Below are 27,706 nucleotides of genomic sequence, written 5' to 3'. Positions count from 1 at the left end.
ACTAACCTGTATTATATTGTTGTCTATACACTAACCTGTATTATATTGTTGTCTATACACTAACCTGTATTATATTGTTGTCTATATACTAACCTGTATTATATTGTTGTCTGTATACTAACCTGTATTTTATTGTTGTCTATACACTAACCTGTATTATATTGTTGTCTATATACTAACCTGTATTGTATTGTTGTCTATATACTAACCTGTATTATATTGTTGTCTGTACATTAACCTGTATTATATTGTTGTCTATACACTAACCTGTATTATATTGTTGTCTTTACACTAACCTGTATTATATTGTTGTTTATATACTAACCTGTATTATATTGTTGTCTGTACACTAACCTGTATTATATTGTTGTCTTTACACTAACCTGTATTATATTGTTGTCTATATACTAACCTGTATTATATTGTTGTCTGTACACTAACCTGTATTATATTGTTGTCTATATACTAACCTGTCTATGTTTTCTTGTTGTCTGTTTACAATTCTTGTCTCGAAATATTTGGATATATTAAGAAGAATGCTTATAAGCACAACTGGAGAAACGTACAGTAACAGTCTAAACATTTTTTAGAACCAGTAAATACCGTTATCAGTATTATATTTATTCTGAAATGGTGATATAAATATAAAAAACTGGTCGTATAATATACATATGATTTGTCAGGTTATACATTTATATTTTATCACCAATTCAGGAACTGACACTGTGATATATAATGTTGACCACTGTAAGTAACAAGTCAACTTTACAAAGATCGTAGCCAATTATTTAATTCTTAATCCCCAAAAAGGCTCAGTTTTTGCTTTTCGACGATAATAACTAAACTTTTAAGTAATTTCAAGAACCTCTCCATTACAGCCTGGCATGGCCTATTCACAACCGCAACCGAAAAATAGCCTTGTCTGGACAAGATTAATGAGATATCCATGGTTTCTGTTCAGTCAGTGGCTTGACAACATCTTGGTTTAGAAATAATGGAGAAACCTTGTGTTAGCTGAGTAGCTAAGGGTGAATTCTCTATATGAAGTTGGAAAGCACACTGCAAGGTATCTAAACAAAAACTCTAGAGACAAAAAATAACAATTTTGAATTTTTTTGAATTTAATCAAATCTTTCAAAAAATTGAAGAGGCCAGAAAAAGACAAAATATGCATCTATCTTAAAGACAGGGTTGACTTAAATCTTACAAACTTTTTTTTAATGTTTATTTCTAGGCATAACTAGGAGAACTACATTATATTTTAGCGCAGTTGTCTCAACCCTTATCATTTCAGCGGGTAAGCTTGGACTTTTGGTTTACTGTACACTGTGTACTAGACGTAAATTACGATTTTTCCGAATAACGAATTTAAAAAACTTTTTTCTAAATTATCAGACATTTTCTCACCTTTCTAGCCCCAGAACTAGGGTGAGGTAGAGAGAAGTACAAAACATTATGTTGCACAGTGGGTAGGTGCCCTAGACAAAACATGTTGAACAGTGGGTAGGTGCACTAGACAAAACATGTTGCACAGTGGGTGGGTGCACTAAACAAAACATTATGTTGCACAGTGGGTAGGTGCCCTTGACAAAACATTATGTTGCACAATGGGTAGGTTCCCTAGACAAAACATTATGTTGCACAGTGGGTAGGTGCCCTCGACAAAACATTATGTTGCACAGTGGGTAGGTGCACTAGACAAAACATTATGTTGCACAGTGGGTAGGTGCACTAGACAAAACACTATGTTGCACAGTGGGTAGGTGCACTAGACAAAACATTATGTTGCACAGTGGGTAGGTGCCCTAAATAAAACATTATGTTGCACAGTGGGTAGGTGCACTAAACAAAACATTATGTTGCACAGTGTGTAGGTGCCCTAGACAAAACGTTATGTTGCACAGTGGGTAGGTGCCCTAGACAAAACATTATGTTGCACAGTGGGTAGGTGCACTAGACAAAACATTATGTTGCACAGTGGGTAGGTTACCTAGACAAAACATTATGTTGCACAGTGGGTAGGTTCCCTAGACAAAACATTATGTTGCACAGTGGGTAGGTGCACTAGACAAAACATTATGTTGCACAGTGGGCAGGTGCCCTAGACAAAACATTATGTTGCACAGTGGATAGGTGCCATAGACAAAACATTATGTTGCACAGTGGGCAGGTGCCATAGACAAAACATTATGTTGCACAGTGGGTAGGTGCCATAGACAAAACATTATGTTGCACAGTGGGTAGGTACCCTAGACAAAACATTATGTTGCACAGTGGGTAAGTGCACTAGACAAAACATTATGTTGCACAGTGGGTAGGTGCCATAAACAAAACATTATGTTGCACAGTGGGTAGGTGCCATAGACAAAACATTATGTTGCACAGTGGGTAGGTGCCCTGGACAAAACATTATGTTGCACAGTGGGTAAGTGCACTAGACAAAACATTATGTTGCACAGTGGGTAGGTGCCATAGACAAAACATTATGTTGCACAGTGGGTAGGTACCCTAGACAAAACATTATGTTGCACAGTGGGTAGGTTTGGTGGGTGTTTTCCAGCCCCCCCCCCCCCTATGGTTTCTTTAGAATTACTTAAAACGGGTTACATTAGAACGCTAAAACTTTTTCAACATAATAGCTGTTAACAAACTTTGCAAAAAAAAGATTTTGTTTGATGCAAAGGTTAGGGTAGAGGAAATTAAAACGGCGGGTAGTTTTTTCAAAAAATGGGTAATATTTAAGCTACAGTGCTAAGGCGTTTATATTTGAACACCAAAACCCATTGTAAAATGAATATAATAACATATGTCATATGTTAACATTTGTTTAAAGTTTAAATAGCTATTTATGAAAATATTTACGACATACTTTTTGAACTTTTAAAAAATCCTTCCTTGCACCCTAACCATTAAAGTTAGAGGTCTAATTGTGTTTAATGAGCAGGCCTTGAAAAGTTGGACTAGGGACATGTTTCACGCTTCCCTATCTCAACTCTAAGGGAAAAATCATGGGGGGTAAACACCCACTCAATCTATATTATACAAAACTATCCCAATCGGGATAGGGTTAATAATTAGATAATCAGGATACAAAAGTTTTTTATAAAGAGTATAAATTTCAATATTGTAACGTTAAACATTAAAAAAGATTTCTATAAATCAAAACGTTTCATAACATTTCTCTGAAAATACTTAATAGATAAGTCTAACGTTTATATATGTATGATGAAAATATTGTTCATAAAACTAAAAGTTACGAGGGCTGAGTTTTAATAATAATGCTGCACCAATCAAAACGTTTCAAAACGTTACTCATCTATTGATGTAAGAGATGACTGATCCGTATGTGCAGTAAAGACTAATGGTTTTTCATTTTAAGTTTAAAGGAATTGAGTTCTTGCCACCACTCTAATCTTCAATTAAATTACTCACATTGTAAGTAACATAAAAAAACACAAAAAGAACTGAAGCTGATGTTGTAGACTTTTGATACTTCAAATATTGACTTCTGATAAACGAGAAAGTCTAAAGAAATTGAGTTTTTGTCATAAACTCATTATTTTCTAATTCCTTTAGCTTTGCTACCTAATTGCAGACCTTCGATATTTCAAACTATGTATTCTGTTAGATCGATCAAAGAATCTAAGTTTGAAAATCACACTAATCAAAATTACACTATCAGGTTGAACATACATATTTTAGTTTGTGACAAAGTTTCAGTTCCTTTGAAATTTCAAAGTTTTACACCATCTGGTTGTAAAGATGGATTTTGAAATTAGAGTTTGTGACGTGTGTTCAGTTCATTTTAGTCATAACTAATTGCTATAGTGCGTTTTAAAGGAATCGAGGTGTTATTTTTCTCGCAAAGTTTCGTAAATTTATGAAAGAGATTAAATTGCTTTTAGTTTCATTCAATTGCACATTGATCCCAATTCCCAGATTCCCGGAAATAATTGGGTTTAATTTTTTATCTAAAAGGCCAAAAGTATGGAAACCCGTACGGCAAATAGATGTACTTTGAATAGTTTAAAGAAATAGGGTTGTCCAAAAAGAATGAGATTTATTTATAACATTTCAGGAACCCTAAAACTTAATTCCTGTGGTTCTCCCAAGTTTTCCAATAAAAATGAGTGGCAAATCGGTCAAGGGGTTCATGAGTTATGATCGGACATTCAAACAGACAAACAGAGATTACTACTTATTAAATAGAAATGCCAATTTAATTAAGTATATAGGTCCAAACTGAATTTAGTGGCATAGGCCGTGATATTCAAAAAGTTTCAGGCTGTTATTTTAATCTAATTTTCTATTGATATCTGTGTGACTTCAAAAATAATTATTTAACTTACCTTTGGCACAAGATAAACCCAGACATGGGGATCATTTTTCCAAACAAAAACTAAATTATGAAAATTATTCAAAATTTTATTATTTTAAAGGGATTAGTCGATTATTTTGAAATTAAGCCATGTAGATTATGCAGCCCCTCCTTACCGACTTTACACATTTTTACTCTGACCCCGAATCATAAACTCTTTTAGTGATAAAGTCACATTTTTGCAGATACAAGCTGAAGAGCATATATTCCTTATATACATCCATTTTTTAAGGACATTTCAAATAAATAATTTTTATATCTTGAGATTAATTACTAAAATAGTTTTAAACTTGTTTTTTTAAACACCAACCAGCCGTTAAGGACCGCTCTCCACCCCACCCTATGCTTAGATTGGGACAGACCTGCTATGTAAGGTAGTTAATTAATCTTATCATCGAAAATAAGTAATCTTCTTCTATTATTAGATTCTATTTTCTTATTATTCTATGGTTTCTCATTATTTACAAAGGTATCCTGCAGATTTTCTGGAATTATTATTGAAAAGACGACATTTGAAAAATTTGCAGAAATCTGTGGATAAATTAAAAGAAAATAAGAAATTCAACATAATGATGAAAACGAAAAAACTGATTCTAGCATTGATTTATTGACAAATTTCTTTTCAGAAATATGTTCCTAACCATTTAATTTGATTACTGTATAATTTTTATTTTATTTTTCGTCGCCGTTATTTAATAATTTTAAAAAAACAGATTCTGAAAACCTTACCACCCCCAAAGTAAAAGTTTTGAACGTCGAATTTGCGCTCAAACTCAGGGTTTACAGATCTTTATAAAGTTTTATATGTCTCAAATGAATCCCAAAGAAGCTTTCCACAACAATGCAAACTTAGTTCAACTACCGTACATAGCCGGTCTGTCCCTTTAAAAAAATTTAAATATGTTTACAACTTTAGAAATTTAAAAGTTTATTAATAAAGCTACCTGCTACGTGCTATACTCTAAAATTTATATAATTAAAACGTCCTTGAATAATGGATGTAATACAATGTATCACATGTTAATATTTGTCAAAAGAAAAATTATTTTTTTAAAACATTTTTCAGAAATAACTTTTGAACTTTTTAAATCCTCCCTTGCACCCTAACTATTTCAGATATATGTGGTCTAATATTTATATGATCTGAGATGGAATTTAAAGAATTTGAGTCGCGGTTTAGATCCGCCAAAATCCGCCAAAACTAGTTTTAAATTAAGCGCCGACTTAAAACTTGAAACATTTGATACAATTTTAAGTGGAACCAACCATATTTAAGCCACGGCTTAAATTTAAACCGCCGCTCAAATTCTTTAAACTCGGCCATAGGCCTTGGAAAGTTGGACTAGGGACATATGTATCTCATATATCACACTCTGCTATCTCAACTTTATAGGCAAAATCATATTAGCCAAACATAGCCCAATCATGATATGGTTATTAAATGTGGTTTTTATAAGTATACTGACCTCTAATAAGACTGTAGTTAAGTATTGTCAAGGAGATAAATACAATATCGAAAATATATATGTACTCACCTCTGATAAGACTGTAGTCAAGTATTGTCAAGGAGATAAATACAATATCGGAAATATATATGTACTCACCTCTAATAAGACTGTAGTCTAAATAAATAAAATATATATATATAAATATTTCCAATTAGTAATAACATTACCAAGAAAGATAAACAAGGAGACTAAAATGAAAGAAAATTAGTAATTGTCACAAACTCAAATTTTCTAATCCCTATATTTTTGCCACTTGATGAATGAGAACTTTTGAGATTTTAAACTTAGATTATTTGATCTAACAGAATTTATAGATTGAAATATCGAAGGTATATTACATAGGGTTGAAAAGCTAGGGTCAGGGATTAGAAAAAAACTCAATTCCTTTACATCTGTTTCTGTGGAAAAGAGTGAAAAAATAAATAATGGAGAACTTAAATCAAACTTTTTTGTTTTAACTTAAAAAAATGTTATCCAGAAATAATATTGAAAGGAATTTTTCAAATAATTTTTTTAAAATAAAAGATGTTATTAGGAAGGTGTGAAAAATGGAGAAAACCAAATAAATTATCAAAGAATTGATAATCTACTTCGAGAAAACTATTTATAATAAAATATAGTTTATCACATGAAATACAGTGGAAAGTTTATGGTGGTTGGGAAAGTATGGGTTGAGGTGGTTATGAGTTTAGAGGGTAAGTTGTGAGGTGGAATGGTAACCTGTGAGGTGGGATGGTAAGTTGTAATACTGTAGTCAAGTATTGTCAAGGAGATAAATACAATATCGGAAATATATATGTACTCACCTCTAATAAGACTGTAGTCAAGTATTGTCAAGGAGATAAATACAATATCGGAAATATATATGTACTCACCTCTAATAAGACTGTGGTCAAGTATTGTCAAAGAGATAAATACAATATCGGAAATATATATATATACTCACCTCTAATAAGACTGTAGTCAAGTATGGTCAAGCAGATAAATACAATATCGGAAATATATATGTACTCACATCTAATAAGACTGTAGTCAAGTATTGTCAGGGAGATAAATACAATATCGGAAATATATATATATATACTCACCTCTAATAAGACTGTAGTCAAGTATTGTAAAGGAGATAAATACAATATCGGAAATATATATGTACTCACCTCTGATAAGACTGTAGTCAAGTATTGTCAAGCAGATAAATACAAGATCGAAAATATATATGTTCTCACCTTTAATAAGACTGTAGTCAAGTATTGTCAAGGAGATAAATACAATATCGGAAATATATATGTACTCACCTCTAATAATAGTTGTAAGGTGGGATGGTAAGTTGTAAGATGGGATATTAAGTTGTAAGGTGGGATGGTAAGTTGTAAGGTGAGATATTAAGTTGTAAGGTGGGACGGTAAGTTGTCTGGTGAGATATTAAGTTGTAAGACGGGATATTAAGTTGTAAGGTGGGATGGTAAGTTGTAAGATGGGATATTAAGTTGTAAGGTTTGATGGTAAGTTGTAAGGTGAGATATTAAGTTGTAAGGTGGGACGGTAAGTTGTCTGGTGAGATATTAAGTTGTAAGGCGGGATGGTAAGTTGTAAGATAAGATATTAAGTTGTAAGGTGAGATGGTAAGTTTAAGGTGAGTTGCTAAGTTGTAAGGTGTGATGGTAAGTTGTAAGGTGTCATGGTAAGTTGTAAGGTGGGATGGTAAGTTGTAAGGTGGGAAGGTAAGTTGTAACTGTAAGATGAGATATTAAGTTTTAAGCTGGGATGGTAAGTTGTAAGGTGGGATGGTAAGTTGTAAGGTGAGATATTAAGTTGTAAGGTGGAGTGGTAAGTTGTAAAGTGGGATGGTAAGTTGTAAGGTTGGATAGTAAGTTGTAAGGTTGGATTGTATAAAGTTGTAAGGTGGGATGGCAAATGCTTTGGTTGGGTGTAATGTTTTGAAATATGGCGGTAAGTTGTGAGGTGAGGTGGGGTCGTAAGTGAGGTGAGGTGGTAAGTTGTGAGGTGAGTGGGGGGGGAGGGGTTGGGGTAAGTTTTCAGACAATGTGGTAAGTTGTAAGTAAGGTTACATAAATTTCCTAAAAGGAGATTATTCATTTGGTGTCCAGTTTTGCCTTTTTTTAGTATGTACGTGAATTGTACAGATGTGGCTGGCTGGTGAAAAGTTGGCCCGGTGGGGGGATGGTAAAGTGTTGGATATTCCGTTGAAAACTTTTTTTTGTGAACCGATTTTTGTGAACCGATTTTTGTTGTTCCCTGGCTGTGAAGAAAAAAAGTACAATTTTAATAAGATTGAACTCGGACTCGTCAAATAATCAGGAGAATATGATTGTAATTCGCACACAGCTTTCGTTATTTAATTTTTTTTATAATTTAATATATTTTTCAAATATATCCAGGATCAAACTTTATTAGTATCTGTAACCGTCATGAAATCCTCATAGAGAACTAAGATTAAGGGATCAAGCACTTACTTTTCAAATTTAGAAGTTGCCACTGTGGATATCAAGATCAAGATCAAGCATTAGAAAAGAGCAGCTACAGGGTTACCAACAAAGGATGAGACTTTAGAGACGACTGTACGGAATTTATACTGTCTTTGCCAAATCGTTTAAAAAGGGCCATTAACAGACTTTATCCACTTCAGAAGAATTACTTAGGATTGTCATATCAATATTATAGTGTTGTAGGTCATCAGTAACCATTGAGGCTTAAAAATAAATTGTATAGACGTATCCACTATCCAGGGATGGACAGTTAATTGTATAGACGTATCCACTATCCAGGGATGGACAGTTAATTGTATAGACGTATCCACTATCCAGGGATGGACAGTTCTGGCTTTTTTTTAAAAAAAACGATAGTTTAGTTTCGTTAAAAAAGAAAAAAATCCGAAAACCAAACGATCGTTTTTAAAACGATCGTTTTTGAAACCGATTAACATTCATAGTCATGTATCAAATTATAACATGTTATCATTAATTTTAACATATCAATGCAATCAAAGGGCGACAGTTTTGGACAAGTTGTAACAATCTCTTCTATAGATATAAAAAATACATGTGTCAGCGGTTAAAAACTCCTCTTTTCAAAGTTTAGGTTTTAAATAGAGAAATTCAAGAAAACTTTATAGATGCAACCTGACTCAAAACATTCAACTATTGAAATGTGTTTCAACATATTTTTAATAAAAAGAAACAGGTTCCAATGAACAATTCAATTTAAACATATTCATAGGCATTTAGAGGTACTTTTGTGGATACTACAGATACATTAATTAAAGCAATTAAAGTTTTAGCGAAATACTTATAAACATAATGACAATGTTATTTAGTCTTAATTCATTTTTTAGAATCGGGGTTCTGAACAATGTTTGTTGAAAGGTTCCTAAAAAAAACATTCAAATAAATATTATCTAATTCTTAAGTGACCCTTCATGCAAAGATTACAATTCCTGATTCATAAAGGTACCCATGTAACATTTGTCTGATAAAGTGTGAATTAGATATCTATGTTTATAATTTTGAAATCTGATTATTAGCAATTGTGGCGAGGATAACTGCAAAAGTTACATACAGAAAGTATCAGAGTCAAACACTAAAAGTGACATTTTCTACGATATTGATCAGATAAACTCGGTCGGAATGTTCTTAACTTGGTTTAAAAATTCTGAATTGAGAGGGTTTCCTGGAAAAGCTGAGTTCCCAATCTTGTCTTGATAAAAAACTGGCTATTTTCTGCCTTTTTCTATGCCCCCCCTTATTTTAATTTAAGCTTTGTTGGGATGTATCAAGACGTGGCAACAAATATGATAGGCCATGAATTGTGTTTTCAAACAGGAACAAAAACTTTCAATTTAAACATTGCCTCAACAGAGGTTTACTTCCTTCATGACGGTGTTTGATCGGAGACCCAATCTTGTCAGATAATCCCTGGTTTTCATTGGAGACCTCATTTTTTTAAACGGATGCCACTAGATATTTACTTTGATATTCTCAGAGATAGGAGACATCCAAATTTACTCCGGAATCTTCTAAAGTTTTATATGAGTTTTTTTTTATGAGGTCTTGGATGAAAATCTAGGGCCTCCTGTAAACATCTTTTGGAACTCCAATACGAATCTGAAAGGCCTCCAATGAAAATCTAGAGCATCCAATTATAATGTAAGTCCTCCGAAGAACATCTCAGCGGTCTCCAAATATCTCCATTACAAATCTAAATATCTCCAATGAAAATCTAGCCAGGGCCTCAAATAAAAATGAAAGAGGTCTCCAATAAAAATCTTAGAGGTCTGCATGCATTGAAAATCTAAGGGCCTCCAAGAAAATCTAAGGGCCTCCAAGAAAATCTTATAGTTTCCAACCAGAAATGGTTTGTTATTACTCTATGATAGTAGTTTCTTCCCCGACAGACATCCCCTTTATCACAGAATTAAAGTTGTGAAACTAAAACGGATCTATTACAAGAAACCTTTCCTCTAAATTAAACTTTTGCTTGCACTGAGCTGTTTGAAGATCTACAATGAAAATGTCTCGGACATACAAGCTCACGTTGAACTAGAGGACCTGATTAAAAGTTTAGAAAGTCTAAACTTTTGAACCCATTTATAGCAATTAAATAAGTTTTTTTTACATAACTCCATAAGTATTGGTTACTGGCTGTTGAAATTTTCTGACTCTGAAGAAAACCATAGCCCACCCTTTAACACTTTAATTTAAAATTTAGCAAAGGAATTGAGTCTTTGCCACAAACTCTGAATTTATAAGCCTTATATCTTTGGAACCCAATGTCGTAAATCTTTGATATTTCAAAATTATATTATTTGATCTAACAGAATTCATAGTTTGAAATATCTAAGGTCAACGACATTGGAATCCAAAGATATAGGGTTTAGAAAAGCAGAGTTTGTGGCAAAGATTCAATTCCTTTGTTTCCATATTTGAAATGGCAGGGTTAAATATTCGAAGTTTTAAATATCCTGGGTGATTTAACAGAATTCAAATTAACGAAGGAGGAAAATGTAATTGATTTACAGTGACAAATATGCTATTTTCCCCTTTTCTCTGCATTTTTGGAGGTTAAAATGGAGGTCAATGACCACCAATACCAAATTTTTTTCACAATCTTTGTATATGACGACAATTGGAGGCAGCATGCAATATTTTAGCCTTCAATCTCAATTTTTCAAGACTCGAAAAAGAGAAAAAATGACAAAAATACAGGGTGTTCCCAGAAAATCAGGCTTTTAACCAACTTATTGTCCGAATGTCAACAGGATTTTTTAAGTGTTTCTTATCAATATAATGAAGATAATTTGAGATTTTTTCTAAAATCAAAGAGGGTCATGTTCAATTTTTTGGCCGTTTTTCCAAAAAATAAAGAAAAACATCCTCTTTTTCTTTGACACCCTGTATATCAGATTTTAAAAATACGAATTACAATAGTTACCAAAAAAATAAAAAGACAATTGTCATAGGTTTCTAAATTGATATCAAGAATTGTTATAGCTTTAAAAGTTACTGTCTCTTTGTAAACGTAATAATTCATGAATTTTACAATTTTCAAAACATGAAAAAATAGATTTTTTTAAATGACCAAATAAGACCTTTCAATTGGTCAAACATAAAAAATATTGCATTTCCCCCGAAAATATTTCCTAAAAAAGGAATCCTGAAATTTTAAGCAAAATCGGAGACATTGACCACAAAATGTGGTGATTAGGAATGACCCATTTGATAATATAAAAAATTTAGTTGAGTAAGCATTTTTATTTTTGGGAGCACTGTATATTTATGAGAGGTTGTCGTCATTTACCATTTTATTTAGGGGAGTACTGTATATTCATGAGAAATTTACCATTTTATTATGTACAATTAAGGTGAAGAAAAGGCTATGATTTTTTTTATAACCCAAATAGATCATGAATAAACCCCCCTTCCCCCCAACTATTTGTTTTCATATCTCTTTTCCACGTACTGCACCTAATAACAAGAATGATCAGTGTAGTTGATTTAACAAAATATACAGGTCACTATCTAGCGCACATTTTCCTCCACCTTTCCTGACGGGTCTCATGCCTGACTCATGTTTGGCTAAAAAAAGCATAGATTTTATATTTACTGCCTGCTTTCTAAACTCAAGAATATTAAGTGCGTGAAAGCCATATTTTACCTAAGCCAGTCTAACTTCTTTTCAAACCCAGTTTCAGTCTTTAGATTTCAACCTTTTTCATTTTCTTTTTTAAATACGTTAATTTTTGAATATCAAATATTTTAGAATATAATATAAGTTTTGCGAAATTTTGTTTGCACATTTTTACATTATACCTTGGCATGTTCTTTCAGTATAAATTGCGAAATAACTTTTTAAAAATGTATTCAAATAATGTGATCAGTATTACAAAAGGAAGGGGGGGGGGATATTTTAAGTGAAGGAGACGTCAGTAGTAGGAACATGGTTAAAAGTTATTGAATTATATCATAGATAGCCGGACGTTTCACCTTATTGTCTTTCGCGGAAAATGCATAATTTTCAGTTCATTGTAACTTGCTAAAACTAACATATTTTATGTTGAGGATATCGGGTTTGCCGAAACTTGCAAAAAAATACATTTTTACACACAAAATCAATTTTAAACATCCCTGGGCAAAATGAATGTGTATAATTGTACTGTTTACGTACATTATACACTGTACTGTTTACGTACATTATACACTGTACTGTTTACGTTACATTATTCACATGCACACTTCAATACATTATAATACACATGGCACATGTACACAGTGGTTTATTTTGTACAAAAATTTTATACATATCCAGTTTTTCAATAATTGTCATGGAGGAACCATGTAGCTTTTATTTCCTGGAACCGACATTTAATCAAAAAGTCATCTTTGTATTTCGTTGTTAATAGGAACCACTTAATTTTTGTCATTAAAAAGACAATATTTGATTCAAATGTCGTCTTTGTACTCCCTCTTTTAATGGAATTTTGTCATCATAAAGACGACATTTAAGCCAACATTTGTCTTTGTGTTGCCTTTTTAATGACAACTAATTAATTTTGTCATTTTAAAGACGACATTTAATCCAAAAATCGGTTCTGTATTTTTATTTTTTATGGGAATCACTTAATATGTCCAACTGAATCAACCAGAATGCTTGTGAAAAATAAAGGATTTTAACTGGTTGTAAATTCTTTTAATGTAGATATGCATTACAAATTATCTTATGGAAATGATAAATAATTCATTTTTTGTAATTTTGAGCATGCATAAACCTTCCATGGGGTTATTTGAGGTTCTACACAAATTTTGGGCCCGATCGGTTCAGCTGTTTTGACGTTTATTGGACACAAACGGACACCCTGACAGACAGACAGACACCCAAACAAGCAAATATATAGATTTCGTATTAATATTAATACGAAGAAACGAAATATAACACTAATATTGTAGAAATTATGTTGTATTAAAAAAACAGCCCTGACTGCAGTTTAAGTATAATTTGCCGCCAAGCCAAGAAGATAAAACGGCAGGCTATCAATATGAGGATAATATATATTTATATATATAGAGAGAGAAAGAGAGAGATATTTACCAATAGAACACCTTCCAACCAATAGGAACATGAATCTGCTAGTTGTGTTTCTCTCTCACTCATACCACCACACCCTGTATCATTTCTAAAAATTTGTTAATATTAAAGGGAATGTATAGTGACCCTCCATGCAGAGAGAGGACAATGTTTGATGCAATAACGGTAACCTTAAACCATTTTGTATTCATTCTTCTAACTTTTGAAACTAGATGTTCTTGACTTTTAAACAAAAATAGATTTGAATGCATGGCCGACTTAGTTTAAAAACAAAAACAATTTGAATTTTAGATTGTCATTCATCAAAAGGAGTATTTAACCAATTATAATTCTTGAATGGACTGTAAGGAATTCATGATATTTGTTATTTGTTTTACATACAATTGCACTTAAAGCAACGTTTCTTCCACTAGGTGTCTCTGCCATGTGTAATCATTCAAAGCATAGAGAGCAGAGAAACCTCGGCCAACTATTTCGGCGTTTTAAGTGAATTGTATACAAAACAAATAAAAAATATTTGAAATGTTAGCTATGTATGAATGCGTCGAAAAAATAATCGATGACTATAGGTTGTAATATCTGAATGATTTGTTTGAAAATAAATTGAGTTTTTAGCGATCCGAGTTGTATATTGCAACATTCTGACTTTGTATGGAGGCAACGTTCTTCAGTATAAGTCGGTTTAAGCATTTTTTTCCTTATAGATGCAACAAATAGAAGTAAGATTAGTAGCGATAAAAAGCGATTTTTTATCGCCGTAAGCCTATACCCCCTTTCATTTTTCGTAAATACTCCCTTTAAGGTTTTTAAAGTACCGCTGTAAATCGGTCATACCCCTCTTTTTTAAATGGGGGATCCAGTCTTTTAAATAGAGGTAAAATCCTGTATTTTTCTGATCTGCATTGTCCTTTTATATAATATATTGAGATACTTGGCAAGATTTATCTTATCAGAATATTATCAAATCATAACATATAGAATATAGCTATATTATATTATAAAGATAAAGATAGAGACGCATTTTTTTTGTGCGTTTTGTTTTTTAGATAAAAATGTGTTAACTTAGATACGATTTCCTTGCTCAATATTTCCGATATAATTTTTATTTTTAATTAAAAACATTTTCGTTATTAAAGAGATTTTCTTCTTTTAATTTAAAATAACTGCTCAGATTTTTCGATCAAATTTTTCAAACAAAAACTTTGCATTATGATCAAAGCTAATATAATGGAAATTTAAAGTTTGGGAAATCATTATATTTTAAGATTAGGTTCGAAACCCTTTGCCTGGATTTTCCCTAAAAAAGTCAACCCCACTCAACTTAGAATTTCAAAACCAATTGGTCTTTCTACACTACTCAAAACTATCAACAAACAATTCTTCATGCAAAAATAATCACCTCATTAAATGTGTGAACAAATCATTTTTATTTAAAAATTAAATTTCAATTAAAAAAGGATTGAAAACTTCAATCTATCAATATGATAAAGCTCTGATCGATCAAATATATAAAAACAAACAGACAGACAAGCAAAGTATGTATAAAGATTAGATAAATATTTTCTGGCATGTTTTATGTTGCCATGCCAATCATTATCTAGATTTAACCCTGAATAGTCTGAATGGAATGAGTGTGGAAGGGGGTAAACCACCAACTTTAATGGTTGCGGAAATTTCAAATTTGATTTAATTGAATGCAATCAATTAAAAAATGAAACCAGATAAAAAATGGAATTTTTGATATCTTTTTTCTTTCAATCATGATTTTGAAACTGAACTATTTCAAAAATGTACACAGAGATCAAATCTTTTATGTGGATATTTGCCCTATTCCTGCTGGATGGGGCCCCCCTGTAGTTTTTTTTTGGTTTGGAGTTGTTTAAATTTTCTGACTGTTTCTAAATACCCATAGTCATCCCTTCAAGTCTAAAACCGGACTTTGATACTAACATGCTTAAGCGGTCATTCAAGGACATTGCCTGAATGACTACTTTTTCCTGAAACAAACTAAATCTTTGTTTTGACCCACTTTCAGTCGTCAGAATTTCTTTCTTTTTGGAAAGCCTATAACATGAGGAAGCGGAATGCATAAGTTTTGCAAAGAAATGTTTGTACATTATTTGCATACAAGCAACCCGTCAAAAGAAATTTGCACTCTTTTATTTTTTTAATTATACATCAGGTTATAAAAATTTTCTCCAAAGGAATTGAGTTTTTGTCACAAACTCAAATTTTCTAATGCTTATATCTTGCCTAATGGTGTAAACCTTTTATATTTCAAACTTAGAACACTTGTACTAACACATTTCATAGTTTGAAATGTCTAAGGTCTACGACATTGGGTGCAATGTCTAAGATATAGGGATTAAAAAATTAGAGTTTGTGGCAAAGACTTAATTCCTTTGTGATTTTTTTGTAGGTTCTGAAAGTAGAGCGTAAAAACTTTCCAAAGATGTATCATTTGGCATATTTGGACGTACATCAAACACAGGATTTAGAGGGTCGGGGATCAAGTACTCCAGCAGGGATAGGGTTAATAATCTTATTAAAAGCCTGATCTCGATTTAAATTATCCAGACAGCCTCCAGGGTGGGTTTGGCCATGTACTGGATATAACTCCGCTTGATCCCAAGATTCCCAAGACACAAAAGATCTGACATTAGAATATTCTAAGCGACATTGCTCTAGTAAAAGCAAGAACAAATTCATTCCAATTACATAAAGTTCTCACTGGAGCGGGGGAAGGCAGACGGCCATGAGCCACCACTATTTCCCCCTCCGTAACACATATTAGCTTTTTTCTCTTCCGGCAGCCATGAGCCACCACTATTTCCCCATCTGTGCCACCACATTTGACTCTTCCGGGCGAAACTACTTTTTTAAATGGTATATTTAGGGCCTTTTGAGTGCGATTTTAAAAAATCCAGCCCCGCCACGCAAAAAGGCACAACTCAAACCTTTTTTTCAATTCTTCTTAAGATTAATATTTTGTGTGCTGAATTCTTCAACTGTTTTACAATGACATTTTTGACACATTTGACTGAGTATTGCATCTTGAAATATCACAAAGTCTAATGATTATTCAATTTCTGACTCATTATACTTTTTTTAAATCTAAATATTTATTTTGTAGCAGAGATTAAAATATTACATTTGTATTGCAAGTTTACAACTTTCATAAATGGAAAAACTACATTATTTATTTTCTATATAAATGATTCATATGATAGACACAGATTAGACTTTGAATGCCAGTGCAATATTTCGCAGCTGACTCCCTCGTCATCCATTGCTGAGAAACAACAGAACTTCCTATAGTTATTAACCAACTGATATTTTTGGTTGTCTACTTTTTCATATGCTCTAATTGCGTTGTGTCTAACTGGGCAAACTGTACATTCTTTTTCTTCACAGAAAGTAAAAACTGGGTTTGCAATGTTCACAGGTGGTTTTAGTTCGATTTCAAGTTCAGTTTCAGATTCTGGACCAGCTTCAGCCTCAAGTTCAGGTTCAGACGCAGACTCAGTCTCAGGTTCAGGTTCAGGCGCAGACTCAGCCTCAGGTTCAGGTTCAGGCGCAGACTCAGAATCAGGTTCTGGTTCAGGCGCAGACTCAGTCTCAGGTTCAGGTTCAGGCGTAGACTCAGGATCAGGTTCAGGTTCAGGCGCTGACTCAGGATCAGATTCCTCAGTAACCTTAGGCCTGAAAAGAAGATTGGTGTTAGGTGTTGATGGTGTACATATCCCATCAAGCTGGGGAATAGGGCAGGAAGTGATGGATGGAGATCTAGCTCTTTTCATCTTGGCTTTCCTATCTTCTAGTAGAGGAGGTCTAGCTTCATTCACGGGGTTCCTTACAATCTTCCATGGGCGCCCGATTTCCTGACATGGGGACTTTGACACATCCCGCAAGGGTTGTCTAGCTTCCTTCAGGGGGGACCGCACTTCCTTCAGGGGGGACCGAACTTCCTTAAGGGGGGACTGCACTTCCTTCAGAGGGGACCGCACTTCCTTCAAGGGAGACTGCACTTCTTGCTGGGGTAGTATCACTTCCTTCAGAGTTGACATCACACCTCTGTTTCTTCTCCTTCTCCGGTTGACGGGTCGAGAAACTCTAGAAAATGAGAAAAATTCTTCTCCATCTTTAGTCCACAGGTTAAGCTTGATATCCAGTCCTAGATCCACTCCTTCCCTATACAACTCCAAGAGTTTATGTGTAATTCTCATTGTTTGTCTTTTAAACTCCCCGCCATAGCAACAGCTAGGTCAGCTGGTATCAGGCTAGGAGAGAGAGTCACAGAGATGTGTTGTTGCTAGCAGGGTTAGGGGGAGACTCATTATACTAAATCCATCTTAAAATCACTAATTAACCAACTTTGTGATATTTCAAGATGCAATACTCAGTCAAATTTGTCGAAAATTTCATTTCCCCCGTTCCTCACTGTAGCTTTGTTGCATATAGGAAATGTACTTACATTAGTTGTACTGTACTGTTTGGAAATGTTGTATTCATTCTTTGCATTTGCTATTTCTGTAATATCAAATAATAGGTCCAAAATTTTAAAAGATACCGCCAAAGTTAGTTACCGACAAAAGAATCAAGCTTCAATTCGTCATATTTCTAGAGTTTTTGGTCGTCTTTTGTGGGAAACCATAAAATTAAAAAATCAGGTTTCAAACCCAAAATCGCTTTCTTTCCTTAGGTAAAAAAACAAACAAAAAATTTTGAATGGGAAATTGAAATCTGAAATCCTTAATTCTTTCTGTTTAAACTAAAGAAAATTTAGCATGATCTCGATCTCAACTCTGTTTTCAAAAGAGTTTTTGACAATTAAAAAAATGTTTTAATAATTTCATGCAAAATGTTGTCATTAATATATAATTTTGAAATGTTTTCAATAGATTAAGATATACTATCACTATCAAAATGTTAGTGTTGTTTTCTGAAAGTTTGGCTCCGTTGGTTCCAGAGACTTACTCTGTACTGTTCGGATATGTATCATCTCTATACCTCGTAGAGTCTATACAAAGTTCCATCCTTTACTCTGATAATCTTCTTCATCTTTTTGTTACCACGTAGAGACTAAAAAAATATTTCCATATTTTGCGTGAACAGCAAGCAAAGTGTATAGGGCTACTTTTTTGGAGAAACATATATACCCCAAGAAAATAAAACTTTTGTATTTTTTACAGTTTCTGAGAGGAATGTAAACATAGCTTAGAGGATCAAAGACATTATAATGGTACGACGATGTGACCTCGCTGCTCCTCTAGTTTTGATTTTGCGCACAGGTTTAAGAAAGGAAACTTTATTTGGCCACATTTCAGAAATTTAAAATATTTTCTCTTCTCAAAATCTCTATAATACAGGGAGTTCTGATTGAAAACATATACGATTTCGATCTTCAGTGCAATGTACTTTAGTTTGACGTGTGGGAAGCACTGTGTTTGTTTGTTTGTTTACATTCCTCCCAAAAAAACTGCAGTACAGTTAGTGTTATCAGAATTCCTGTCTTTTTCCTTGAGCTTTGCCATTCAAACCTTATCTGAGAGACAATGAGGAAAAATACGTTCTATCTATTTTCAATTAGGATTCTCTGTAAGAGCATGGCTTACGACTTTCTGCTATAGAAACAAGTCTCAACTTCTCAAGCTTGAAAACCAACAGGTTTTTCTGCAGTATTGTGAAGATAGGTTCAAACAGAAGATACTGTTTTGAAAATCATTAAACAAAGAGTAACTTGAAATTACATTACAGTAAGTAAAGAAGTTTTTAGGACCGTGAGAGTCGGAGTTGGGAAAGAAATCATTATCATTGGAGTATGGTCGGAGACCCATTTCATCAGAAACACCCTTCCATCGGAGACTCGACGGCAATCTCATTGAAGACCTCTTATTTCTATTGGAGACCCAATGCCTATTATTAAAGGCACTAATATTAACCAAGAGTTTCATTGTTTATTTATTTATTACTATAGAACTCAAGATTTTTATAGGACACCCCCATATTTTATGTTGGGCCCCAAGTCCAAGTTAAAATGATGAGTTTTGGGCCTTTAACGAAAATTTGGTGTCTCAAATAAAGAGCGACGGGTCTCCTATGAATAATTTTTGGTCTTTGAGGAAAATTTGGGGTCTGTAAAGAAAATCTTTGGTCTCCAATGAAAGGGGGTCTCTTTCAGGTCAGTACTCCAATAATGAAGATTTCCTCCGGGACTTCAAGAGTATCGCAGGTTTACTATTCTCATTCTCATTTTTTTGCAACTAGTACTGCATGTCTGTAAGGTAATAAAAATTGTGTTCCAGAAAAGAGGGTGGTCTGGGGGTTTGAAGGGTTTTTATGCCTAAAAAGTCTCAAAGGAATTGAGTCTTTGCCACAAATTCTGATTTTTAAATCCCTATATCTTAACAACCCAATGTTGTAGACCTTAGATATTTCAAACTATGACTTCTGTTATGTCAATCAATCAAAGTTTGAAATATCAAAAGTTTACATAATTTGGTTGTAGATATATAGGTATTAGAAAATTGGGATTTGTTGCAAAGACTCAAATCCTTTGGGCCTTGACCCTTTACTTTTGATCAAAAGGAGTCTTTTTTCTAACAGTTTTGATTTGAAGATTTATTTCTGATATAGAGAGGATGAACATATCTTATTGTTCTTAATTTTATGTATTAGGTGAAGAACGTTAAATTTAAGAAATTCCTAATTTCTAAGGTTTTTTAATAAAAAAAGAGACACATATTGTACTAAAAGAATTATCTGATAAAATTGGCGGAATTGAAAAAAAAACGAAAAAAACTGTTTTTTAGATCTTTTTTTTTAAACACACCACGCTATTTGCTAAAAATAGTTTTTAATAAATGTTGAAAACATTTGTTATGCCAATTTTTGACCTTCAAATAAGATAAAGAAACCGAACGAACCTTCTGAATTCACAATGCTTTCGCCTCAAATTTAAGTTGTAAAGAGTTAAGTTTTTGGCTTTCGAACGGCACTGTGGTTTCCATTCGAAATTCCTGTTCCCTAAGAATTATAGAAATGAATGTTTTGCTTTAAATAATTTAACATATTGTTCATTTTTTAGAACAAAATCTTTATTTGTTTAAAATTAAAAAGTGCATATTTTCCTTGTCAAAAATATGTTTTTTGAGGAAAATTTGTTAATATTAAATTTTGTAAGAAAAACGAAATAGATTTTCTGTATAATTGAATCAATTATTCACGTACAATATACAATATACATGCATCTTGTCAATAATGTAAACACTACTCACCTAATTCATACCCTTTATATATAAAAGTTCTTTCTAGCTTTATGAACTATTGTTTTAAGAAACTGTTCTTGAAATTTCAAAGAGTCTCTATTTAAACCTAAAACAGGCTGGGGGGTCTGAATCTACGATTGATAAAGGTCTTTTATTAAAATTATAGAGTTGCAATGTTTATGTTTAATATTTAAGGTCTAAAAAGGCCGGAAAAATGTATAAAAAATTTGTTGTGCTTTTAACAAATGTTAAGGTGTGCAAAATGTTTTTAGGCCCATTTTTCGAGGGCTTTTTAAAAATGCAGTTCTGTAGCTTAAATAACATACAAGTTAAAGGCTTTTAGCAAATTTTGTCAACTCCGACCGGCCTTTTTACCAATCTGTATGTTTAAAAGACTCGAGGTAATTATGTCAAAAATAAAAGTGCCAGGACAATAAAAATGGAAGGGGGATGGCGTCAAAGGCACCCCCCCCCCCACTTAAATATCCCATTCATGCTTGATTTTACAAGACTGTTCAGAGTACCTTTAAGAAAACTCACTGCAAACTAACCAGAAGGATAAGGTCAATTTCAATTGACATTACTATCACAGCTTTGTGACTCCGTTGCTCCTCTAGCAAATTTATTCGGTTACATATTATAAATTCAAAACATTTTTGTTCTTCTCAATATCTCTTTAATAACAGAAGATATGATCAAAAATATATAATTTGTCAATCTTACTTGCATCTTACTTTCGTTTGACGTGAACTGTAGCTGTTGATGTCATATTAAGAATTATTGAGCCTGATGGGGGCTGGTCCAATTTTTCCATCAATGCCCAATCTGTAATATTGGTGACAAGCGTTTATGAAAATATTGTATAGGCGTTTTCTACTGTAGTTTATAAGACTTTTATCTTTGAACTTGTAAACTTTTAAATTGACTAAAGACGTATTTTACATGTTATCATTTTAAGAACATTTTTTTGCAAACATTTATAATTTTTAATATGTTGAGATCCACACTTTTTGCATTATTTTTTAAAACCTGCCTATGTTGAAGGAAAGCGGATTCTGCTTCTTCTCTCTACAAAATAATTTAAGATACTACTTTTCTACAGGATTACCAATGAAGAAAGAGATGGAATAAGACGACTGAAGGGAATTTATATTGAATGTTTCCTTATATTCATGATTCCCTGCAAACATATCAACTGATTTCTTTGTTTGCCAAATCATTAAATAAGCCATCAAAAACATTATTCAAGGCAGAAGACTTATATTAAACTTAAAATCGTGCAAATTTTAAGTTTTTCAGGTCGTAATTACAGTCTCATCTTTTATGGGTAACCCTTTGCTTATTTTTGTTTATTAAAATACGACGTAAAAATAGCTTTTTGAAAATCCACAGTTAAAAGCTCAATTTCTTACTAGAAATAGAAAAAGGGCGCTAAGCTTATTCCAAGCCCGGCATTTTAAAACATATGATGATATGTACTGAGTTAAGTTTCACAACAACAAAAAGTTTTGAAGAATATAGCTAATGATCATATTCAGACTCGTACGTTTGAATAAAAGTTTTGGATTTCTACAAAAAACATTTACTGATTTACATAAAAGTTTAGACGTGGATTTGCGCAGAAATAGGAAAATAAAGAGGATCGTTCACTTGATTTCATGGGAAACTTTATTTTATTCACATCAATTACATCTATTCTAAGTCTTATAGATAAAAAAAAAAATTTAATTTTGGTCTAGATGTAAAAGTTTTTAAAAAGTAAATTTTGACCTTCAAAAGCTTGAAAGAAAGCCAATAAAATAAATTTTGCAATGAAATTTTGCACAGCAGGAAGGAAAAGTTCCCTTATAGGGCCATTTGACAGTATATCACTGACGTACTGTCAAATAAGCCAACTTCTTAGAGGGTTGTACGTCAATCGAAATTCCATTGCGCGGAATTGCGCGGAAATGTGCGGAATTGAGGGCAACTGTTCTCGAAAGCAAATGAGTTTTTGCCACAAACTCTAAATTTTCCTCCCCCCCCCTTATCTCAGCAACCCGATGTCGTAGATCTTTGATATTTTTAACTATGAATTCTATTAGACCAAATAGTCTAAGTTTGAAATATCATTGGTTTACACCATCTGGTTGCAAAGATATAGGGATTAGCAAATTTGAGTTTGTGGGGAAAACTCAATTCCTTTGCGGAATTGCGCTGATTTAACAGAGCTCGCAATTGCGCGCGCGTTGAAAACCCTCACTACTTTAGAATATAACTTTTTCTTCCTTTTGTATATATAAGAATGTTAACCACCGTATTCACATGTAGTATATCGTGTATTGTATGTAAACATACGTTATTTATAATGAAATAAATCAGAACAACTTACGAGCCAATACCAGTTTTGGTAGTTTCAGTTAATGTAAATATTTCTATTTACTAATAGCGCCAATTGAAGGATTCATAACTCTGATTGGATAATGATAGATGGAAAGATAGATGTTACCACCATTTCCACCATACTACTTCTATTTGGGTCAAAGAATGACAACGAACACATGACTAAACCCTGAGTGGATCAGGCGCTAATGGACTCGGCATTTGCATAAAGGAGTAGAGGAAATCACTGTATTTAAAGGTACCGTTCCCTTATTTGGGTAATTTGAGGGTAAACAAAATAGCCTATTAGCTATTCATTGATATTAGACATCTGTGGCCGGAGAAAAAGCCGATCGATTTTTCAGAACTCCAGCGCAAAGGTATGATCTTTAATTGCAAAGACACTATTTGATGCCTTTTGTCATATAGATCTGGAATTTTTAAAATTCCAGATATTAGATTAAACTGTAGTATTTAAAAGTTAATTGTAAATAATTTTAATTTTTTTTTCAAAGTTATTTCAAAATTGTCTATTTTCAAAATATAACCTATTTTAAACATTTGACGCATATGTTTTCCTCCTAGGAATCCCCGAGTTGGAATCTAGAAACCGGTTTGACAGAGAGATAAAGTCGTCTTTGTATAAACATTCAAAATCATGGTTGAAAATGAAAAACTTTGATTTCTCGCTAATTCTGAAATCAAGGGTTTTCATGTTTTATTCTATGTTTATGGCTGACACATGATTTTATGGAAATATTATAATTTTAGATTTTATTGGCCGGGCTGTTGTAACTGAAAAACGTGTCTATTCTAATGTGTCAAACCTCTCCGCTGGAATTCTAAGCAAAAAATCGGCTTTTTCTCTGGTCATAGATATCTTAAAAAGAAAAAGTCTAATATCAATGAATAGGTTATTTAGTTTACCATGAAATTACTCTCATCACTCAAATATTAATGAGAATTTTGACAATTATACTTCCTAAAACCAATGCAAAAACAAGAGTGTTATAGTTCTAAAATGTACATGTTTATGAATACAAAAATGTGAATTAGAGCGGTGAAATTAATGCTCAAGGCTTTGATACACTGCAAAGTCGAAATTGTCTTAAAAATAAATGCTTCATTTTTTTTAAGCAGGCTGTACAATTAGCCCTTCTCTGCTTCAAAGTCAGTCAGGTTCATTACATTACCTGAAGTTTTCGTTTTTTTCGCGAAATTTCGCATCGACTGTCTCGCGAACAAAATGCGAAATTTTCGCGAAATAAGAAGACCAACAATTTCGCGAACAAATGCGAAAATTTTCGCGAAAAAAATCCGAACATTTTTGGGAGGGAATGCGAATATTTAGCGGAAAATACGGAAGAAAATTGACTGATTATGATATTATAAAACTTCTAATGCTGAGCTCTCAGGGCAGAGAATTCCAAAAGTTTTTTGTGCAGCTATGGTTTTCGCGGAATTTCTTATATCACGAAATTATTTTTTTCTTTGTCTGCGCAAAACTGCAAGTCATTGTTCTGAAGAAACTGTAATTGAAAATAATTTTTTTTATATAGTACATGGACAACTGATTCTTCATTGATAAAGGTTTACAGGGCATCATTGTGAATCGAACATGCCACTCTAAAAATCAAATGTTGCTTGAAATCACGTCTTCAATTTCTTGAGTAAGGTCTTCCGAAATTAGGCTGGAAATATTGTCCATTCTAATTTTGAATGTGCATTGGAATGATTTTGAAAAATAGAAAATTTTATCATGTTTTATTCTTTTCAAACATTTCCAAGAAATACATCCATTTTTTTGTCATTTCAAATTCCCAGGAAAATAAGTTCCATATTCAATATTTGTACGCATCTATACTGCATGTGTACAGTATATCAAACAAAAAGCGATATAAAAGAAGACGGAAAAGTTGACTAATGCATCTTCCAGTGAAACATCTACAGTTTACAGAAATTCATTAAAATCTAATTTTATTTATTTATTTTCAATTATTTGAGGCGCCACTTTATACTGATACACATGGGAATATCGGCGCCTTCGAGTCACAGACTTCTCATTTAATTGCGTAACATACAGGGTGATCATTTTCAGGTGTCCGTAACATACAGGGTGATCATTTTTATGTTTGCGTAACAAACAGGGTGATCATTTTTATGTTTGCGTAACATACAGGGTGATCATTTTCATGTTTCCGTAACATACAGAGTGATCATTATGAAAATCTGTAACATGCAGAGTGATCATTGTGCTGATTGCGTAACAAACAGTGAGATCATTGTCATCTTGTGTAACATACCGGGTGATTATCATCTTATTTGCTTAACATGCATCCTCATATTCGTGTTTGTGTTACATACAGGGTGATCATTTTCATGTTCCCGTAACATACAGCGTGATCATTGTGCTGATTGCGTAACAAACAGTGTAATCATTGTCATGCTTGTGTAACACACCGGGTGATCATCATCTTATTTGCTTAACATACATCCTCATATTCATGTTTGTGTTACATACAGGGCGCTTATCGTAATGTTTGCGTAACATACAGGGTGATCATTGCCTTGTTAGCCTAACATACAGGGTGATAATTGTCATGTTTACATAACATACAGGGTGATTATCGTCATTCTTGCGTAATATAAAAGGCATCATGTCATGCTTGTGTAACATACAGGATGATCATCTTCATGTTTGCGTAGCATACAGGGTGATCATCTTCATGATTGCGTAACTTACAGGGTGATCATTGTCATGCTTGCGGAACATACCGGGTGCGGGGTGAGCTTTAACTCATTTGCGCAACATACATTTTCATCTTCATGTTTGTGTTACGTACAGGGAGGTTATTGTAAGGTTTACATAGCATACAGGGTGATAATTATCATGTTTGCCTAACATACAGGGTGATGATGTTGGCAAGTTAAAACATTTGCATTTGCTACTTTTGTGTTTGAAAGCTTGAAGAATATATTTCACCCTGTACATGGAAATACAACGAAGAAACTAATATTATATCTTAGTTTATAGTTTATATTAACTAAATCCATCTGAAATGTGTACACGCGTAAACATACAGGGTTAACATAGATCACAATATTCAAATTTCAAAATTTGATTTTATCCACTAAAAACATGTTTATTATATATTTTAAAAAAATTATTTTTGAAAAATTTGGGAACTACTTTTTTGTAAATTTCATGAATTTGTCATAAGACTTTTCAACCTTCAGATCTTCATCAAAATTGCTAAATAATTGTTTAGTTTCATTTTATAATTTTTACAGTGTACACTTACATTCTACAGTGTAAAGTAAACATTACCGTGCAGTGTACATTTTACAGTACCGTACAGTTAGAAACCAATACAGCAACTAGCAATTCAGTGCAGAGCGCATAATAAAAAGGTAAGATTGTCGGATACTTTTTATAGTTTTTACAGTGTACATTCTACCAGTGCTGTACAGTGTAAAGTAAAGGTAAAGGTAAGATTGTAAATTCAGTGCAGAGCGCATAATAAAAAAGGTAAGATTGTCGGATACTTTTGATGTAGGTTTAAGTTTATTACTTAAAACAATGCAAACTAGGGTTTCCAATCGGAATTAAGTTGTGCGCAATTGTGTGCAACTGTTCTTGAATTGCGCGCAATTGTGCGGAATTGCGCGGAAATTGCGTTAAATTGCGCGAAGTTTACAGGGCTCGCAACTGCGGGCAGCAAAATACACTTGCAATCTCAGCAAATGGAGTTTGTTCACATTTTCAGACCCTTCTGGAGCGATTTTGTAACCTTGTAACTAAATTAAATTTATCTGGTTACATATTAGAAATACAAACATTTCTGTTCTTCTACTAAAGCTCTTCAACAGAAGGAATTATTATTAAATTATTACTAGTTTACGTGGGAATTTACAGCATTTACCCTCATACGATCAGATTTACGAGAAAATTGGACTAAAAAGTGTAACCGTTTATGTCCGAACTTCATATTTTTCAAAATATTTTCAAAAATTTTCAATTTTATCTAGAAATGTTCCCTGAGGAACAGAAATATTTTAATTTTTTTCATACAATGCATAGTTTTAGAGATAGGGACAGCGGTCGACATTGACCGCTTCGTCAACACGGGATTTTAAAATGGCCAATATCGACTGCTCCGAAACATATCAAAGTTTATAATTTTATAGTTTATAATTTAAAAGTAAATATATCTAAAGTTAAACGTTGAAAACAGCTTGTTTGTAGCTTTTAGTTTAAATATCTTGACACACGGAGGCCTAAACGAGGGGGGGGCGCTATTACCCCCCATCCCCCTTCCCCCTTCATAACATTACTCAGCCCCCCTCCCCTGGATAAGTGAAATCTTAAGGGGTTTCAAACCCCAAAGGGTTCTGAGCCCCATCCCCCTAGAAAAAAAGTGTTTGAAGTCCCCTTTTGAAAAAATCCTGTATACTCCCCTGTTATCTTCAAGAACTAGGTATCTTACATTTTTTCCCGGCAACATTTTTCAACTTCGATACCCGGGTATACCCGTGTATACTGTATACCCGTGTATACTGTATACCCGTGTATACTGTATACCCGTGTATAC

The 27,706-nt window shown here is 33.1% G+C and overlaps 3 protein-coding genes across 4 annotated transcripts in view; 1 reads left to right on the top strand and 2 right to left on the bottom strand.

The window, feature by feature from the left end:
- LOC111707168 (G-protein coupled receptor daf-37) overlaps positions 1-6,740 on the bottom strand; it is a 21,497-nt gene extending 14,757 nt beyond the window's left edge. The window contains exons 1-5 of the mRNA XM_023480220.1: positions 6,693-6,740; positions 4,350-4,399; positions 1,408-1,478; positions 1,005-1,070; positions 471-575 (exon numbers count right to left, since the gene is read on the bottom strand). Of these exons, the coding sequence (XP_023335988.1) occupies positions 471-575; positions 1,005-1,070; positions 1,408-1,454 (218 nt within the window). The 5' untranslated portion in view covers positions 1,455-1,478; positions 4,350-4,399; positions 6,693-6,740. The remainder of the gene's footprint in view (positions 1-470; positions 576-1,004; positions 1,071-1,407; positions 1,479-4,349; positions 4,400-6,692) is intronic.
- A 3,225-nt stretch (positions 6,741-9,965) lies between these two features.
- LOC111707169 (neurofilament heavy polypeptide) lies at positions 9,966-17,711 on the bottom strand. The gene is made up of 2 exons (XM_023480222.1): positions 17,128-17,711; positions 9,966-10,029 (listed from the first exon to the last, which is right to left on the bottom strand). The coding sequence occupies exons 1-2, from the start codon at positions 17,709-17,711 to the stop codon at positions 9,966-9,968; spliced, it is 648 nt and encodes a 215-aa protein (XP_023335990.1).
- An 8,647-nt stretch (positions 17,712-26,358) lies between these two features.
- Positions 26,359-27,706, top strand: part of LOC111707180 (GATA zinc finger domain-containing protein 14) — a 16,495-nt gene continuing 15,147 nt past the window's right edge. For both annotated transcript variants that reach the window (XM_023480231.1, XM_023480233.1), the window contains exon 1: positions 26,359-26,525. The gene's annotated coding sequence lies outside the window, so the exon portion shown is untranslated. The remainder of the gene's footprint in view (positions 26,526-27,706) is intronic.

This window comes from Eurytemora carolleeae, unplaced genomic scaffold (assembly GCF_000591075.1).
Source record: "Eurytemora carolleeae unplaced genomic scaffold, Eaff_2.0 scaffold264, whole genome shotgun sequence".
Classification (NCBI taxonomy): domain Eukaryota; kingdom Metazoa; phylum Arthropoda; class Copepoda; order Calanoida; family Temoridae; genus Eurytemora; species Eurytemora carolleeae.
The sequence above is the reverse complement of the archived record's forward strand: the minus strand, read 5'-3'. Positions and strand labels throughout refer to the sequence as shown.